The sequence below is a fragment of the Vigna radiata genome, chromosome 7, assembly GCF_000741045.1.
Source record: "Vigna radiata var. radiata cultivar VC1973A chromosome 7, Vradiata_ver6, whole genome shotgun sequence".
Lineage (NCBI taxonomy): Eukaryota > Viridiplantae > Streptophyta > Magnoliopsida > Fabales > Fabaceae > Vigna > Vigna radiata.
The window spans coordinates 31,562,408-31,582,888 of record NC_028357.1 but is presented as its reverse complement, the minus strand read 5'-3'; the positions used below and the strand labels follow the sequence as shown (position 1 = coordinate 31,582,888).

General features: G+C 28.7%; 2 protein-coding genes across 2 annotated transcripts; one reads left to right on the top strand and one right to left on the bottom strand.

Annotated features, from left to right (window-relative positions):
- Positions 1-1,659: 1,659 nt before the first annotated feature.
- Positions 1,660-5,787, bottom strand: LOC106769322 (methylsterol monooxygenase 1-1). The gene is made up of 5 exons (XM_014654894.2): positions 5,220-5,787; positions 4,818-5,140; positions 2,709-2,856; positions 2,582-2,614; positions 1,660-2,417 (listed from the first exon to the last, which is right to left on the bottom strand). Exons 1-5 carry the CDS (start codon positions 5,547-5,549, stop codon positions 2,343-2,345), a joined length of 909 nt encoding a protein of 302 aa, XP_014510380.1. The 5' UTR covers positions 5,550-5,787; the 3' UTR covers positions 1,660-2,342.
- Positions 5,788-18,565: 12,778 nt separating this feature from the next.
- LOC106767687 lies at positions 18,566-19,586 on the top strand. The gene is made up of 2 exons (XM_014652627.2): positions 18,566-19,146; positions 19,224-19,586. The coding sequence occupies exons 1-2, from the start codon at positions 18,804-18,806 to the stop codon at positions 19,370-19,372; spliced, it is 492 nt and encodes a 163-aa protein (XP_014508113.1). The 5' UTR covers positions 18,566-18,803; the 3' UTR covers positions 19,373-19,586.
- The last annotated feature ends 895 nt before the right edge of the window (positions 19,587-20,481 follow it).

The window sequence follows — 20,481 nt, the reverse complement described above, 5'->3', positions numbered from 1 at the left end:
GTCTCTTGAAGTTCCTATCTTCGTTTCTTTCCTTCTGAAACTTCTGTAAGGTGTTCCTTCTTTCTGTCTGTCTCGAACTTAAAAGCCAATTCTAATTTAATTAATTCGATTAATGCACAACTATCATGCGCTAAGCGAATAATCAACTGCACAACCTTTAATTGTCCATAATTTGCTCAGCGAATTATTTTGGTGCGCTGAGTGAATAATCATCTTTTTAGTTGAGCGATTAAATGCTGACTTAGCGAGAAACAACTAACAACACTCCACTTTGATATATAAATTCCTGTACAATTTACTACACAACTTTCCTACTTCTAATTACAACTTTTCAATGAGAAAAACACATTATTTCTTGATTAATTACAAATTTGAGCTAATTAATAAGTCTGAAAACATGTATTTTTTCATACTTATCAAGTTATAGTTTGGAGTTCAAGATTTATTGTTTGTTAGACATACTGCTCCACCTATAATTAGGTTGTTATCAAACTATCTATTAATTTATAGTCACACACACAAGATATATATGCCTCGTGGGAGGTGAAAGTCACACATGGACTAATGATATATTTTACAATAAAATCACTTTTCAACATATAATCTATTATCGAAATAATATTTTAAAAAATCATCTAAACAAAGCACTTTAGCTGATTATAATATATTATTGGGTTAAATATGTTTTTAGTCCTTATACTTTGGGATGATTTTGGTTTTAGTCTCTCTTTCAAACTAAGGTACAATTTAGTCCTTCAACTTTAGAAAACTCTGGTTTTAATCCTTTTTACCAAATTTTTTTAACTTTATTTGTTGTTTCAAACGCGTTTCTCAATTAACATTGAAGCAAAAATGTGTCAAACAGTGTAAAAAATCCAAATGCTATAATGAAACATGTTTGAAACAACAAATAAAGTTAAAAAAATTTGGTAAAAAGGATTAAAACCACAGTTTTCTAAAGTTGAAGGACTAAATTGTATCTTAGTTTGAAAGAGGAACTAAAACCAAAATCACCCCAAAATATAGGGACTAAAAACATATTTAACTCTATATTGTTTTATACACGGGTACAATTAAACTTAATTGAATTAGTATTTTCAATTTACATTTTTATAAAAAATTAAAAAGTTTTTTTAGTAAAAGAAGTTTTAAAATAATGACAAGGTTTGACTAGAAGAAAAACGGTGTCCCATAAACTTTTAGTTTAGAAACTAAAGTGGTTCAGAAATTTTTATCTTTTTCTTCTAAGTGTGGATTCTATAATTTTTTTTTTTAAGTTTTTATTTCATAAAATTAATTCAAACGTATAATTTTTGTTCAAAAGTTAAAATATATCATTTAATTGAATTAAAGAGTTTTTGTACGGAAAATAAATAAAGATGAATATATTTCGATTAAGTTTCTTAATTAAGGTCTTGATAGAATTTTTTTTTATATGATAACAATTCATTAGATCATATAATATCAATTAACAATTCATTAGATCATATAATATCAATTAACAATTTATTGGGTAGCTGTTTGATAAATCACCACCTTATTGAGGACTTTCATCAATGACTTTTAACTTAATTGGCAACATTTATACCAGCATATACCTCACTTAATATCAATTTCTTTGGAATGTATAGTGTCACATTCAACTCATTACTGCTGCAATGATAATACACAAGAAAAGTAATCACGTTCAACTGATTAGTACTACATAGACTATAGAGATCAGACATGATAAAGTTCGAATATGTAAACTGTTTTTTACTTCCTAGCTTAATCCTGCTCTTAAAATATTGTTCTGACAATTAATAAGTGTCAATCCAAACATTCAGGGCAATCTCAATACCAAATCTTGCATATATTGTGTGCATTATTGCACCACTCAACCCCACTAAACAGTATTCATCCGCAAGCAACCCCACTGAACTTGTATCCATTAGCAAGCAACCACACCAAGCGTTGCGCTTCGGTTTATGAACTACATGTGGGCATTTACTTCAACCTCATAAACCGAACTTCCAAACATTATTATAATTTTCAATTACATCCCGTCAAAGGAAGCCTATTTCATATTTCTGAATTTACAAGTCATTGGCGAAGGAACATTCTGAAGGACATGAACCAAAACCAGAATTTGAATTCCAGAACATGACAATAGAATAAATTCCTCCAGCGGCCGATTTCTAACACAATCACAAATCGTAAAACTCCATTCTACTAAACTTCAACCTAAAGCTAACCAAAGACATCTATTTTACCACCACGAGATTTATGTCTGCAGGTGTTTTGGTGGTTCCAAAGAGTCAACAAAACATTCTGAAACCACCTACAGGATACTTCGGTTTCTTTCAGTCAGATTTACTCTGCTGTGTCTTGTATGATCCTCCGTTCTGTTGCTCACCATATGCCAAATCTTCCTTCAACTAAAATAAAAAACAGAGGTGGAAAAAAAGAGTTGATCATTGCAATATTGTATCCCCAACAAAACAAAAGGATAAGTGTCAAAGCAAAATAAAAATTTCGTAGTCGTAACTAAGGTTTCAGGATGCAATCACATTTTTTCAACGACAAAGCCTTATAAATTTACCTTCTGAAGTATTTTCTTCTGATACCTATATCCCTGTGACAAACAAAGTATAGCAAATCAATATGACATTTGGAAAGACGATTCATGTATTTATGCAGCAAAAACAATTCCAGAGTGATGATATAACCTTGTCAGTTCCATAGATGTAATCACAGTATGTGAAAACTGAAGCAAAATTGCTATTACTTTGTCTTCCAACATAATGATGGTAATCATGATATTCAGCGCCACCGTAAAACGGAATATATTTTGTGATACTCCACGGAAAGTCATACCTGAGACATGAGAAAAGTAGGCAATATAATATAAAACCCCACATCTAAAAATTGCAATACAGGAACTAAAGAATGATGCGTTATCTTCTCATAAAGTGAGCAAAGGAAAAGGAGGGGAGGGGAGTGTGCCAGTGTTTATCAATGACAAAGAAGGAGTGGCTACTGGTAAATTCTTAAAGACAATTATTAGAAAATTCAAGTTCGGCACTCCACAAGGACATTCCATCTCAACAAAATTAACCAATGTCCTAACATTATTGGATGTTTATCAGAGAAAAAGTTGGCAAATGCTTGTACTAAACAAATAATAACTTGATCAGCAAATTGTTGAGACAGCAAACACCAGAAAGATCCACTTGTCAGCATGATTAAGAACATTATAAAGTACTTGCACGAGAGCTAGCAAATGAATCCAAGAAAAAAAAAATTCAAATCCAACTTCTGGTTGTCAGATTAATGACAACAAACTAAAGCTTCCCAACAACAGTAACCTTCAATAAAATTTTGCTCACTGTTAAACTACAGAGGTCCCACAAGTTAATGAGCAAGTTTCTTCTTCAGCAGTGAAGTATCAGCCAATGTAATTATTTCACATTATTAAATTATTACCAACAAATATAATGCTCATCAACCTTCTCCCAGACTGCTCGTATATCACCGTGTTTAATCCATATTATTATTCATGTTTGCTTTATCATCAATGATGCACATCCGGTACAAACTCAACTCCAAACCAACCCGAAAACAACTTATAGTGCTTGTTTGGAAACACATTCTGAGGTCAAAATACATGTCTACACGGTGAAAAATGCAAAATCTAGAACTGGTGGCATTCACTTTGGTGCTAAAAAACCACATCCATGAACTGTTTCAAAAGAAACTAAGTTGTATTTGAATATTCCCACCCACCACAAATTGACATCCGAGCCAACCCAAAACCAACAATAGACTAACCCAAAAGCAACTGACGAACCGTGTTTGGAAATACATTCCGAGACAAAAAAAGAAATCATTTCTAAAATGTGAAAACTGCAAATGTTAGAAAACTAGTATTGACTTCTATGTGAAAGACCACATCCATGATCCGTTTCTAAACACTCTTGGCCATTGGTACAGATGTGTTTGGTAATAAGATAAGGACTGCCAGAGACACATCTGTGATCCGTTTATAAACATGCACGTAGACGCATTTGCATATCCACGTCCAATGGAACAAAATGTGTTACCAAACATGTGGATTATAAGATATAGTTGCATTTGCATATCCACATCCAATGGTACAAAATGCGTTACTAAACAAATCTGTTATAAGATATGGTGTGGTAGATACAAATCCACAATCCGTTTCTAAATACACATTTATAGCATGTTTCATTTTCTAATCAAATCAATTACAATTCAGGTTCAACTTTCACAAGCACATAGAAACTACTCTGTTCAGTTTGATGTTTTCACGTGCCTTTTTTGGTTTCATGAGAGGTTTAAGAAAATAAACCAAACATTTTTTAACCAAGGAGAAAACATCAGATTGTCTTTGAGCAGAAAGTCAAGATTCCCTCCATTTCTTCCATTACAAAGACATCCGGAAAATAAATGAAATGGAGAGGATCTTTTATTGTGTGGAAAGTGCTGCCTAAACAAAATCTCTTCTCCACATAATTATTGTCTATTAGGGACACTCTAAAATGCAGCAGGAGCAACATATACAAATGTGATAAGAACAAAGAAATTGAAAGAAAGAAAATAAATAAATAAATAAATAAAAAAACTATCCTCCTGAAAATTTTGCAATCTTCTTAGAGAAAGAAATAAAGTAAGACGGGTTAGAATAAAGCAAAAGAGAAAAAAAAAAGACGAAGGATGCGAAACAGATGCTAGGATCCATATAGGATCACAATCAAAGAAAAAGCAAGACTCTGTCAGTGATTGAAAACAGATTTAGGTGAGTGAGGGAGCGCTACCCGCTGTGCGTATCAATGGCCTCAATCTGGCGCAAGGCTATCCACAACCAAAAGGTAACAATGTGGCCAGGAACCATGGCAGGACCGAGAAAAGAGGGAATCCCGAGGATCAAGATCTCAGCCCAGTGGGCATAGGGCGCCGCGAATCCAATGGGAGCAGCGTACTCATGGTGAACGCAGTGAATCTTCTCGTAACCCCAACCGTTGTGCAGAAACCTGTGGATCCAGTAATTGGTGTAATCCTCCACCAGAAAGTAGACCAACAGCTGAGCCAGGATCTCCCACCCCGACGGCAATGGCAACCCAGTCCTGATCCCGATCATCTGAAAAGTAAATAAAAAATAAATAAATAAAGTAAAGAAATCAGGTGATGTAACTGGTGAGGGTGAAGATGAGTGAAACCTTGATGGAAGGATAAGAGACGAGCTGGAGGGGACCGACAACGAGGAAGAACATGCGCATGACGTCCTTGTAACATCTGAACATTTCGTCGAGGGACAAGCGAACCTTGGGCTGGATCTTGTATGAGTCGAAAAAGGAGAGACGCTTGAGTTCAAGGAAGACAAGGGGGAGGGGGACGAGGGAGAAGATGAGGAAGAGGAAGAGAATGTTGTGGCAGTAGAGGAAGTAATCGGACTTAGTGGCGGAGTAGTTGAACCAGAGGGTCTCGGCGAAGGTGAGATTGCGCCCCAGCGCCACCTCGACCTCCGAAACGGAAGCGTAGGGAAGCATTGTCACGGGAACCCTAGGACTGCCGGCGGCGGTGGAATTTTAGTGTTTGTGATAGGGATTGGGAGGGTGAGGTGGAAGAGGTGAGAGAGGTGAGAGAGGTGAGAAAGGGCAGAATGGCGTGATTTGGTTGAGGACGTGGTGGATGCTGCGCTGGACGTTTGTCTGTTGCAGATATTTGCGGGAATTTTCAAAATGCAGACCACCTCTATTTATAGACTCCAATTCTCCCCTTCTCACCGTCTCTGTCATAACATAACCTTGTATAATAAATCAATGAATCCTAAAATCTTCCATCCTTTTCTTTCCAACCATTGTTTATCTATGCCAACATTATTCCCTAAAAATTATATATATTTTATTAATCAATTCTTTTTATTAAGCGTGTAATTCCATGAAAGCTGAAATAACTTTTTTTATTATTTCGATTGATTAACCGATTATAAAGTGGGTAGTTTAATATTGAATATTTTTAAAAAGTAAATTAGTAGTAATTATTTTTTAAATATTATTATGAGGTTAAAAATATTTTCTTGTGGCGACTGTGTGTAACAATTAACGGGCTTTGAATTAACTCGAGCATTCATTTTAGTAATGATAATATAATAATATATAGACTTCGTCGTCTACACAAATTTAGTGCTACCACTCGTTTTCTTGATATCTTTTCCTTTTGTTTTTTTTTTCCTTGAAAAAAAAAATATTTTTTTCCTATTTGGCATTATTGTTTTGTTCTCTTTTCTGTGGGCCTGTAGCCATATGTATACAATAAACTAATTATTATGGCTCTTAAAATGCATGATCTGTCCTAATTGAATTATTTGGTGCATGTGTTAAAATATTTACAGTTATATTTTCACACACTTAAATCTTTTACTTTCAACATTACTTTTTCTTTTATTTTTTAAAAGATTACAAAAAAATTATTTTTTTTATAATCATTTTATTTTTATTATGTTTATTATATGTGTATCAAATTAATGTAAATATGTATCTTTTATTTTAGAAAATAATGAAATATTTATTATTATTATAAGGATTTTTTCTTAAATATTTAAAAAGTATATTTTTTAAATTATGAAGATTTTAATTACGAGCTTAAATATTAAACCTTTTAAAACACAAACTCATGAAAATAGTCGTTGAGAAAAGGTCTTGGATGGACCAAAAGGTATAATTATAATAGAAGGAATTTTTTTTGTGATTAACGACGTAATAAGACAAATGATACGCTTTGATTGGAGAAAATGAAAAATGTATTATTCAATGTGTTTGAAATTTCTCTTTTGAATCTTTAATATTGATAAATGATTATAATTGATTTCATTAATGTTTTGTACCGTCTCCTGAGAGAGGATAATAAGTTTTTATCATAAAAAATGTAATAATTTAAGTATGAGATAGTAATATTAAAAATTATGGCATTTATTGTTATAATAAATTAAAATGGGAAGAAATAAAAAGTTATAATGAGAAGAGAAATTGTTGCTTTAAACTATTATTAATAAATTAATTGTGTATGGGGAATTCTGTGTGTGTGTGTATTAGTGGATATGGGTATGCATGTGTAAGTGTGTGTAGATTGTTTTTCGTTTTACATAGGTTTGTAGCATGACTGTAAATTTTCTTTGCCTTTTCATTTATCATTATTTATAATCTAAATTATCAATGAAGTCAGTATTCTTTTAACCAGATTTTATACTTTATATTACAACCATTGAGCGTTCTATCATCATCTAAAAATTATCATACTCTCTTACTGCTTATAAGTTTTTGAGTGATCATATTATTCAATGAATTATGGAAATTCTATTCACTTCAATATTTAATAACCACCTCTTTTTTTATTAAGGATATTTATTATGCCAACGTCACACCTTAATGTTTGAGTAATAACTTGTCATTTGAGTAGTAAGATTCTTAAAGAAGATAGAATAATTTTGACATCTTATTCAAGCAAAATTATAACTTAAGTGATATGTTTTGTTCTTCTACTTCCTACTTCCATGTTGATACTTAATGACATTACTTTAATAATAATATAGTCTAAAATCACATAATTTTATGATTTATCATATTTATAATATTATTACTATAGATTTATACCTCCTTTAAATATCCATAATTATTATAGTTCCGTTTTAAACTATGTATTAATTTTCAATTTTCCAACGACTTCCCATAAATATATACAATATTGTTCAAACAACCACGTTACTTCAAAAGCAATATTTTACTTATTGATTTAATAAAGAGATTAATTGACACTTAAGCACTATAAGAAGTTTGTTTTTTTATGATAGAATATTATTGATAAATTGTAATTTATTGATGAACTCTAATTCATCGAAGCATTTAAATTATCAACGAAAATTATGTTAGTACCTTACCAACATAGTTACAGACAATTTTGGTTTGTCAGTAACTTATCATCACAGTTATTTACAAATATTTTTGTCGATAAATTCATTGACACTTTGGATAACAAATTTTCTACATAAGTTGTTGAAGTTTTTCATTATATTAAGGAGAGATGGGTGGTGGTGGTTGGGCAAGTTGATGGTGATGTGGAGGATGGTGGTTGAGTTAGAGACTCATCGATGACTGACATGCTTGACGGTGGTTGACGTAGAGAGTAATGGTTGACGCGGACACCAATGGTGTTGGTAATGCTCGTTACGGTGGTGGCATGATGAAAATGGCTTAGATTGTAGTGATGACTGATCGTAGAGGGTGATGATTGATGTAGATGCCAATGATATTGGTAATGCCCGTTAAAATTGCTAATGATAACAACAGTAGCATGATGAAAATGAATTAGATTCTGCTTACTAAAAAAAATCATTACACGTCTTCAAAATTTCAAACTGCTCTTCAAACGTTTAGCTTTTATATCATCAACTGATTTCCTTGATTAGAATTCAAAGAAAAGAATAACAAGAGGTTAATTAAATAAACTAATTAAATGAAGTATTTAGTCTAATCAATAATTTGATAGAACCATGTTGATTTACCATTTACTATATCTTCAAAAGATATAATTTATTTAAAAAAGATATAACTTTCCAATTCAGAGAGAAATACAATTTTAGAAATAGTAAATTCTTATGAAATAAAGAATGAAATTGTTGTAAAATATATATACACCATTCTTATTTTTTATTCTATTAAAACTAATATTTCTAAGAAGTTAATTTCTTAAAAAAAATAAGAATTTGACTTTTTTTATAAAAATTGAAAATTGTTTGATATTTCACTAAAAAAACTCATATAATACGTTTTTTTAAAATATATGTACATATTGATTGTAAGATCGTTTAATTTATAGGTTATATGAAAATTTAGTACGCTTAATATTGAATTAATATAAAATATTCACCAACTAAAATAATAAAATGTAATATCAATAAATAGTTACTTTTTCTTTTAATAAGAATCACTTCTAAAATAATTTTAATTTATATAAGTAAATGATTGTATATAATAAAAGTTCTCAAGACGATAACTTAACTTTCTTCGTTTGAGAATAATTTATTATGTACGATTAAATGTGAAGATGAATTTCAGATATTTTTACGTTCGTTTCTATTTGCAGGATATCTAAATTTTCCAATTTTTCATCTTTGTGCAGATTTGCAAATATTTCTCAACATTTACAATGTCACTCTGTTAAGTACAATGTATTTTATTGAAATGATTTACAGGATGAAATAATAATAATAATAGTAAATAATAATAATAATAATAATAATAATAATAATAATAATAATAACTAACATTAATTTTTTATTATTTATAAATATTTTTACAATTAAATATAACATTAATAATTATCCTTTTATATTATTATTTTAATAGTTAGAGACATTTTGGTAATTTTTAATTTTTATCTATTAAACAAATTTTTTATCTATCATACCAATGAAATCCTACACTAATTTTACAAATTTTATTTTTAAATCAACTTATCCATAAATTCACTAAAAAACAATAAAAAAATGAAATCATCTCTCTAACTCGTTTAAAAACAAAGCTTTAGGTTGAATTTTATCTGTTTATTATAAACGATTTAATAAATAAAGTTTCAATTCATTAATAGATAAATTCACTTAAAAGCAAAAGCTAGTGAATAAGAAAGTGGGGATGTTTAATTACAATTAAATTAATATTGTCAATTGTCCTTTGGTAAGACACCTTTTTTTATTGAACATGTACACATTTAATTTATCAAAGAAGTTACAGAGTTGTGATGGCGACAAATTCCTGAGTTAGATGCTTTAATGTACTATATAATAAAATATCAAACTGTCACTCATTCAATGCAGTGTGTCAATGTCATTGAGATGCGTAATATAGATTTTATTATTATTATTATTATTATTAGCACGTAAAAGTTAATAAATTAAAATGCTATAATTAGTACAGAAAAATGAGAATGAATTTTTGACAATATAATTTTACATGCAAATACAAATAGATGCATAAAATCAATGAAACTTGATTAACAAAAATATCTTAAACTCATTTGGAAGCTTTTGCTCTGTAATAGTAACAATGTCATTCACTGGTTGGATATCACATTTCTAGTTTGCTTTTAATTTTTATTATAATTTCAGAAATTGAATTGGATTAGCTGTTAAAACTAGACAAGGACTAACACAGCAAAATTAGTTTGAAGTAATTTTTTATACGAGTTTTTCCTTTATATTAAAAAATATATTTTTAATATATATATATATATATATTATTTTTATTTAGGTTACACTTAAATTTGTTTAACTTTTGTTAATATATAGGTGAAATATGATTTTAGTCTCTGTGAAATATTTTAAATTTTAATATATTTTAGTTTTAAAATTTTAACAATAAATGAATATAATTATTTTGACTCTGTAACATTAATTATTTATGTGTTAAATGAAACTTTAAACTAACATTTAAGTTTAAACATGTCAAACGAACAAGTGAGACATTAATTTAAAACATCATTTGATAGGTAAAATAAAAATTAATTAATGTGATTCAATTATAAGAATTATATTTATTTGTTTTCAAATTTAAAAACCAAATTATATGATAATTTCAGAGAGTAAAAATCTAGAAAATAAAAAACATATTTAATATATTATATAACCTAAAAAAATATATCTAATTTGTTTGTTCAACTCTGATTTAACCAACACAAAAATTGAATGTGAACAAAAACCTTTGAAGTTAATTGATGGATTAAATTTAACAAAAAAAAAAAAGAAAAATTATGATTTTTTGAATATTAAAAAAGATGTGTTTAAATTGGTTAACAAGTAATTAAATATGTATAAGCTTGAACGCTCAATCAATTCTTTAATAGTTTGTATTTAATGGTTAATAGTTATCAGTACTTTTATAGTATAGATTATATTTTATTAGTATAAATATATATTAATCGTCTTTTACGTATTTTTATACATGTTTATATGAGTTGGAGTATTTTTAATATTTTTTCTATCTATTATATTGTGCTTATAAAAAGAAATTGCATATGCCGAAAAACAAATAAACTTAAAGTAAGTGTTTACCAGAGAAACTAGAAAGATGAAAATTTCTACAGCGTTTTAAGAAAAAGAACTCAAGGTTCATAAATACATTAAAAGTAATATATATATTTTTTTTATTTTTTTAATAATGGCCTACTATTAATTTAGTAAACATTTTTTATATATGTGTATATATATATATATATATATATATATATATATATATATATATATATATATATATATATTTATTCAAGATGATTGGTTTAAGATATACTCTTAAAAGTAAGACAAAATGAATTACACGATTCCCTTGGGTTGAATCCATATTGATTGTCAAATTAAGCTAGATTGAAAAATTACAAAATTTGATACGGGTCAAAATCAAATGACTCATTTAGCTCCTGTAGTATCACAGGATGAGTTCACATTTTTTAATGTATCATACAAGTATAAATAATGCAAAACAACGGCGATCTGGTAAATATGAATTACAACAATTGAGGTCACCGGTGCTCCATCATCGCCATTGGTAAAGTCCAATTCCTGTGCCTCTTTTTGACTGGTCATAGGATCGATATATAGTAAGATAAGATATTGAAAAGCTGGTCCCTATTTGTTTATCTGATACTGTATTAAAAGTAAATTTTAAGATTAATTTTATAAAATTGATTTATAAAATAAAATTTACATTTACTTATATATATTATGAATTGATGTTATCTTTAATCGATACGGACTTCAAGAATATTATACAGTAACATTGCTCAAGTGATATTTCTAATTCGAATCCAAAATCCAAAACGGTAGGACTCGTCAATTATATGTTTTTGGCTCCTTCTTACACCTACATTAATTACCATCATTTTAAGCTTTCAAATGGGAAAGGAGTACCTCTAGACCTTCCCAGACCCAACCGGGAGCATCACTTAACACTCATCATTATCTTTCATCTTCCCTTTGCAAACCCTATCTTTTAATCATTTATTCCCTTCACGCTCTTGCTTCCTGTTCTTCCAGTCACCTTATTCCCATAATTTTCACTTTCATCTCATCATGTTCTTCTGATTATCAGTCTCTCATATACTTTCACACTTAACTTCATCATAATCTATATGCCTATGCCGTAGATATCATATATACTTAGTCATCAAACAAATACACTCTTGTTATTATTATTTCTCAATCATATGTATTAACATCTACAACGATTTTGTGTGTTACTTAGCTCACCTTACTCAAAAATTGATTATCACTACAGTGATCATAACTCGTGAAGCATTATTAATAAAAAATACCACTACTGTTCCTTCTGCCATACCAAATTTCTTTTTCTTCCACACTTATTTGTTTGACTATAATTACTGACAATCAATTCCTTCCACCTTTTCTGCAACTTTTGGCAAACTCCAAAGTGAAAGCAGGTCGTCTTCATTGAACTGATAACCTCCAACTAATCACTGCATGCTATCAATATTTCAACCCCACTTTTATTACGCGACCCCAAGTGCCATAATTGGAATATCAGAGCTGCAATATATTTCATCATCAAATAGAATGATAGATAGATAGATAGATATGCGTATTTCCAGCCTTTAATTTCCCAGGTCAATTAAATTTCACTGCTACAATTTTTAAAGGTCCATGCAGCATTAATAAATGTGAAGTCAACTATTCTTTAACCTAATATATATCAGGTGCTTTTATTTTTTAACTCTGAGTATTTTCTTTCTAGCAGAAAATTAAAGATCAATATCTGAAAATAATGACATGTAATGTATCTAACGGGTGCATGCTTCTGAAAGTACATATACTGAGAAACACGCAATACATGGCTTCCATAGAGAGAATTTTGAATAGTGGGGCTAAAAAGTGTGAAGAAAATGATGGGGTGGGACAGGGAATGGATACTTTGGGACATGAATTGGATGAGTGGTGTTTGCAGTGACGATGATGTGATGGGTGCAAATGATTTGGTGGGTGGACTAAAATGAGCAGTGCAAAAGATTCTCCAACTGTTGCATGTCTGTGCTTTCCTGTAGCTGTAAAATGTTGACAAAATATGTTACATCACAGAGGCTGTGTAGTGTATATGGTGAGAAGTGATTTGCATGCGGAGTTTAAGCATTATTCATCGAGTACAAAAAATGGTGACTGTTAATAGCCATGCTGGCTTTCTCAAAAAGGAGCTTTAAACAATGGCGGACCCATTCATTGCAAACTACAATGTGGGTCTTCTTGCTCAAAATTTTCCATCTATACACCATGCCTCGCCGTGAAATGAATGAATACAGATGGAGCTTTTGGTTTATTGACCAAGTTGAACTCGCACTATGTGATCTACTCATTGTTTTTTGGAGCTGGTCAACATTTCCAATCGATTCGCTTTGCCAGTTACCTGAGCAAAAGAGCCTTGTAAGTGCGTTCAAATCTAGAGGGATTATATGTCCTTGACTACAACCCATCAATGATATGAATTAGCCCCTGAAAGAGAGGACAAACCCATGGAAATGTGTGCTACATGCATGGAGTTATTTACACTATTATTCTTTCCATTTAAGATACTATCATACAAATTTAACTTTTCAAGTATACAGGTAAAAACTAGAAAACAAAATATAAGGATAAAAACCTAAATTCATAAAAATTTCTAAGAACAAAAAACAACCTTTTAAAATACAAAGTTGATGACTAAAAGGGAATGTTAAACACTCATTATTAAGTTTTTTGAAAATTTTACGTCGGGTTTTTATAAGTATTCATGATTTGAGTGGATTGAGTAATTACATCATGCAGTCTATTAAGAATTTCTAGTTTAATGCATGTTTCACAAACAATTAAATATGAAAAAAATAGTATTCATTTAAATACATTTACAACTTTACTATCAACGTTAACCTTTTCATGTTATAAATAAATATTTGCGATAAAATATAATTTTCATCAAAATAATATAAAATTATCAATTTCTTAATACAATGCTAAATTTACAAGAGTAGTTTCTAGAATAAAGGATATGTGATAAGAATTATAGATTAAGTAATGGTTGTAGAAATGATTTACTCTTCACAAAATGTGCCATGCTAAGAAAAGCGTTGATGGAATACCTTTAACCCTCTATAGACTATTAAGAGTGTTGATTGTTCTATCATCCAAGCTTCTCCATGAACCTAACACATCCTTCCAAAGTCTCTCCTCTTTTGTACATAACTTCCATTCCCATTTAGCTAAAAGTTTCATATTAAATAGATTTAAATCTTTAATTTCTAGACTTGTCTCATCATTTAATTTACATAAAGTTTATTATTTAATCCATGTTATTTTCCCCATCTGCCCATAACTCAAAAAAAAAAATCTTTTTATTCTCATAATGTGTTCACTAATGTTGATGGATATTTTGAAGAAAGACATATAGTAAAGAGGTACAATTGTAAGTACTGATCTAAGTAAACACACTCTTCTCGATAGAAATATTCTCTTCCACCTAAATATGTTTTTCCTATTCTTGTTTATTTTAATTTCCAAAGTTGATTCTTATCATATTAAAAACACGTAAGTTTCCATTGTAAAAAAAAAAAGTTTGATTCGAACATATGTGATTCATCAATTGACATCAAAAGCAATCTCAAACCAAAATCATCAATAAAGATTAATATATAAAAGTAATAATAAGAACAAAGTATATATTATGATTGGATTGATGGTGAATTTCTTACTTCCAAATCAATTAATAAACATTAGGATCGATATATGTAATCATGTAACGTGTTCATTAAACAAAATAAGTGGTTTAAAATTTGTCACAGATTAGAGCAAATAAGCAAATGGTTTCTTAATCATGAACTACGATCCTAAACCTATATAGTGACAATCTAAAATATCATTGCAAAACATTATTTTAATAATCATTATAACAATTATTATCCTTAAAAAATACAACTTCTTTTAGTAATTAATTAACTTACACGTGTTGACATTGGATTTTAATTATAATTAAAAATATTGCAAATGCAAAAGTTTGGTATTATTACCCAATCTTGGACTTGTTTAAAAAAAAGTGGATTGTATAGTAAAAAATTATGGATTTTTAAACAACGATTCCAAAAAAAATATATTTAGAGTTATTAAAGTCGATTTGTTTTTCAAATCAATATTATATCATAGTTAAACTTTAATATATTTTTAACCTTACTTTACATAATTATATTTAAAATTTTCTTAAGTTATCATATTCGAGTTTTTTTTAGTTTGAAATGAGAAAATCTACAAAATGATAAATCTGATTTTTCGTTGAAGATTAGTATTCAACAAAGTAAATATTTATTAACATAATTATAACAAATATTATATATACATCTAAATACTTTCCTCGAAATGTTTCTACGATCTTAAAATACAATTAAGAGTGTTTTCTTACATTTTATATAAAAATAATTTTCTTTAAATTCTGAAATGAACATTGGAAGTTCATGAGTTAACCTATTGGGATTTTTGGTGAACTTATGAATAGAATAAAAGGCCATGAAGAAGTGGCCCAGTAGAGGCAATTCAAGACAAAGGCAGCCCTCACCAAATAACACGTCTCTATTTTTCGAAGTAGAAAATAAAAAGATAAAGAACTCTTGGCACAACAACGAAAAAAAAAGAAATATTAATTTTCTTATATTTGAAGAATGTGATAATAATATTTAAATCATTCAGTTTTTTCTATAAAAAATATTTAATTTTTTATCGTTTAATTCAATATTTTAAATAAGGAAAGGAAAGTGATTATGGCATTATTAAAATATAAAGACGATAAATATCATTTATTAAAAATATATAACATGTTGACATTTATTTAAAAATTAAGAAAATAAGAGAATGATATTTTATTAAAAAGTCGAGATAGTATAAATGTTATATAAAATAAAATAAGGGAAATAAGTATAATTTTCTTCATACATGTATTAGTATGAAAGAAGCACAAAAAGGAAAGTCTGAGGGTAGGGAACCTAATAAGACCAACAAGACTGGCTATGCCCAATAAGTATCCTATAACTCATGTACTAAAACAAAAACTCAAGAAAATTACAATATTAATTTTAGGGTTAAATATATATATATATATATATATATATATACATATATATATATATATATATATATNATATATGTATATATATATATATATATATATATATATATATATATATATATATATATATATATATATATATATATGTATGTATAATTTTTATTTTGTTTCTAACTTGAAAATATATTTATTTTTTATTTACTTTGTGAAAATGATGTAAAATATTCTCTTTAGCAAATAACTATAGTATAATGTATTATAAAAATTCGTTTATCATAAGAATAAAACACCGTGTTATTTGTTGATGGAAAAAAAGTTTTATCTAAATAAAATCATAAAGGACAAAAGTGAAATGAATATATATTTAATTTAAGAACGAAACACAATTTTTTAAAATAGTTTGAATGAAAAATATATTTAACTATTATATTTATGTCATTTTATTTGTATAAATATTTGTTTATATAAATAAATTGAAATATGAAATTTTCTCACATTCAACAATGTGAAATGCTGTCATTTTAATACTTTCATACAAATCAAGTATTTATGCGTATTAAAATGTTAATTTATTGTTTTAAATTTAACTTTCTTACTTTTATTTTTGTTTCAAAAAATGATTTTCTCAATATTTTTTTTTTAATTCTAAGCAGACTATTTTCTAAAAAATATATTTGCGAAGCATTCATTTTGGTTTTACATAGTTATCTTCTATAGAAAACAAATTCATTCCCAACATAACCAAAATATGAAATATATACATTAAGATTGTACTTTAATATATTTATAGTATATGATTTAATAAAAATAATGGTGTTTATCTAATTAAATCCTTATTTAAAAAAGCATTATCTTTTGACAATTGAATTTGAAAGTCACCATCCCAGACGTGAATTCCTTAGCAATAAGTAAGTAGTATCAGGTATATAATTATTTTATTTAACCCAGATTATAATTCCGAAGAAAACATCCAAAAAAAAACAAATGCTTTTCGTCTATTTCCAAGAGCTTTCCTTCATCAATGATTTGAACCCACTGGAAAACTTTAAATCACCATTTCTCATTTTGAAAATAATAATTCTGATTTTTCTTATTTCTACTTCTACAAATGAATATTTAAAATGAAGATTAAATGTATTTTATATTTTTGAGATATTCAATATGTACGAGGGGAGGGTGTTAAATTTTTTCCTTAAGGTTCAATTAGAGATACTAATAATTAAATTGTTCAATTAAACAAAACTTTTCTTAAGATTTAAATAATCACAAATGAAAACTTTTATATTAATTCTTTCAAATATGTTTATATTTACATTGATAAAGAAATATTTGAAAATTTTTATTCTGATATATTGAAGAATATAAAAGAAGGAAGGAGAATATATTAAATTATATATTAATTTTATTGTATTAGATGATAATTAAATGTATAAATTTTGAATATATTATTTGACTCTTCTAAAATTATTAGGAAAAATATATATGTATTTTCATTTTATACCTTCTTATAAAATACTAGTATATGATATTTATACAAAAATATAATATTACTTATTTAAAATTATTACATGTGTTTGGTTACTTAATATTATTCGTTCTATTAAAAATATTTAATTTATATAAATTTAGAGTAAAGTACATTCTTTTAACTTTATCTTTTATTTTCAATTATTTTATTAAATTATGATATTTTAACAATTATTTTATAACATGACATATGTCATCATTTTATTGGTCGGTTTGAATTTATATTTAAAAAAACATTTGAAACCGATCATAGACTGTCATGTATGCATTGTCAAAAAAATTGTTAAAAAAAAGTTGTTAAAGAATTTTTTTCCTATTTTATTTATAATTTAGAATTGTGATTATTATTACTTATATTTTTTTTTTATTTTAGTAGAAATATCATATTATCAAGCTCATGCTCCAGATTGTTATAATCTGGCGTACAAAAAAATGTTTTGTTCATATAGCTCCTCCATAGTATTAACTGATGGAATAATATAGTTTTTTTTTAATAAGTATCACTAAAAGGTAGAATTAATATTTCACTAAAAGTATCCAAATAAATTAAAAAAACTACAATATTTTTCTTATTTATATACTTTACATGTACGTAAGAATTGATATAACTATTTTGAAAAAATACATTTATTTTAAATTTATAAAACATACAAAAACACTTAAAGGCAAGATTAAATATAAGACTATATATTCAACCAACTTTTCACACAATAAATAATAATTTAGTAATCATGCTTATATATCTCCACTTTACTCAATCGTATTCGTATTCTTGCTTCTTGTTTTTCTCAAATCAATTATCATGCGAGCTATTTATTTCTTTTTTCTAAACCTTTGTTTATTTATTTATTAATAACACTTATTAATAATCAGAAAAGTTAAAGATCGGCATCAATGGAGGTAGTACAATCAGAAAAGTTAAAGATCAGCATCAATGGAAGCAGTACAATCAGAAAAGTTAAAGCTGAGCACTTTCAGAGAAGCTTCTCTCATCAACAGCCCTCCTTACTCCTTAAGCATCACTCTTGCTTCTCAAACTCCTCACACCAACATCTCTATCTCGATCATGTGATGTGATCCATAAACAAAATTATCAAGGAGAAAAGAGGGAAAGCCAAAATACTTATCCTCATAAGCATGACTTCAGTGTCACCGGGTCATCGGAGAAAATTCTCCGGTAAGGACCCGCCGAGTTCGCTGCGGCCGGAGAAACATTGGAGCGGTGTTCGCAGGTTCGCACTGACGCTGAAGGTTCCGTTGCATAACAGCGAGTCTTTTCTCCGGCCATCAAAGGTGTTGGTGAACGTGAGCATCGAGAAGGGCGTGGGAGCGGTACAGGTGGTGATATCGCCTGAGGACACCGTGGCCGATCTGATAAAGGCGGCGTTGGCGTCGTACAAGAAGGAGAAGAGGAGGCCGTTATTGAAGAAGAATGATCCCAAGTGCTACGATCTTCACTACTCTTCCTTCGCCCTTCAAAGTAAATAGTAACCTTGGATTTTATCTTTCTCTTCCTACAATTCGTTTTAGTGATTGATGAATTATTTTGAGGTGCAGGTTTGAAGGCTGATGAAAAGTTAATGAATTTGGGATCAAGGAATTTTTTTCTATGCTTGAAGCCAACCTCTTCTTCTTGCTCTGAGAAAAAGAATATGGCACTTGATTCTGCATCTCTTTGGATGGTGTTCCTTCCTCTCGTGCTTTAGATTGTATCCATGAACACCATATCTCAACAACGTCCTTTTTTTTTTTTTTTATTATTATTATTATTCAATTACCTTTTGTTGTGTATGTATACTTCACAGCCATACATAACTTTCTCAAATTCTGAAACATGCATAAGAAAATTCTGAGGCACGCTTTAAATGTAACAACTCTACCGTGTGAATTGGATAATTGGATTGATGTGTTTGAATGTCATCGTTGTTTTCTGTTTTGCTCCCAATGCGATTATATTTTTCGTAAGATCATATTATAATTATAATTTATTATGTGGGTTAAATATGTTTTTAGTCTCTTAAATATTATTCGATTTTGATTTTAGTCCCTACTCGAAACATCCATAGTTTTTAGTTTTCATTGTTTTGAAACTCTCACTTTTGGTCTTTAAAATTAGACGGTGTTATCTTTTAGTACATGTGACAAACGGCCAATTCATAACAATGTCAACTTCCCTCTTCACTGTCCTCCACGTTGCTTTTGATTTTAGTGATCAGATTAGTGATTGTCACGTGTTTTGATTGAAATCAGATTTAGGGTTCTTATTTTTCAATTAGGGAAAAAAATTTTACTCGAAGCTTTTTGCTCCACCGATCAAGTGGAAGTCATCTTAGCTTGGAAAGGCCATTCAATGTTTGAAGGTTCCACTCTATCGATTAGATTTTGAAAATGCTAACTCAATAAGCCCATTAAAACAGCAACAACTCCATCACAGAAGGTTGAACAACAGAAAGAAGATACCCCAAAAGCAGAAAAAAGAGCAAAGGTGATGAGGTCTCTGCAGCAATGCAGAAGACACCCCAGAAGGAGGAAACCAAGACTAATGGCTCAAGTAAGACAAAGGAAGAAACACCAACCCCTAAAACTAGGCCTGTTTCCATAACCAAAACTAGGCTCATAGATTTTGCACTGGGTTCTGGAAATCAGGTTGATGATGAAGTGGCTTGATAACGATTGATTTAACGTATTTGTGTGTGTATATTTTGTGAACAAATCAACTCTGATAAGTGTGAAAATGAGTTATTTTTACACTTATAAATGATCTCAATTTTATAATTATTCATGTTATTACTCAGTGAAAAGTTGTAATAGGAAG

What these genes read in the sequence shown, in the direction of transcription:
- LOC106769322 (XM_014654894.2), bottom strand. Translation starts at nt 5,549, where the DNA reads ATGCTTCCCTACGCTTCCGTTTCGGAGGTCGAGGTGGCGCTGGGGCGC. An exon ending in GCCATTGATACGCACAGCGG is followed by an intron (nt 2,857 to 4,817) that starts GTAGCGCTCCCT and finishes CTCATGTCTCAG; the next exon opens with GTATGACTTTCCGTGGAGTA. An exon ending in AGAAGAAAATACTTCAGAAG is followed by an intron (nt 2,418 to 2,581) that starts GTAAATTTATAA and finishes TTTTTATTTTAG; the next exon opens with TTGAAGGAAGATTTGGCATA.
- LOC106767687 (XM_014652627.2), top strand. Translation starts at nt 18,804, where the DNA reads ATGACTTCAGTGTCACCGGGTCATCGGAGAAAATTCTCCGGTAAGGAC. An exon ending in CTCTTCCTTCGCCCTTCAAA is followed by an intron (nt 19,147 to 19,223) that starts GTAAATAGTAAC and finishes TTTGAGGTGCAG; the next exon opens with GTTTGAAGGCTGATGAAAAG.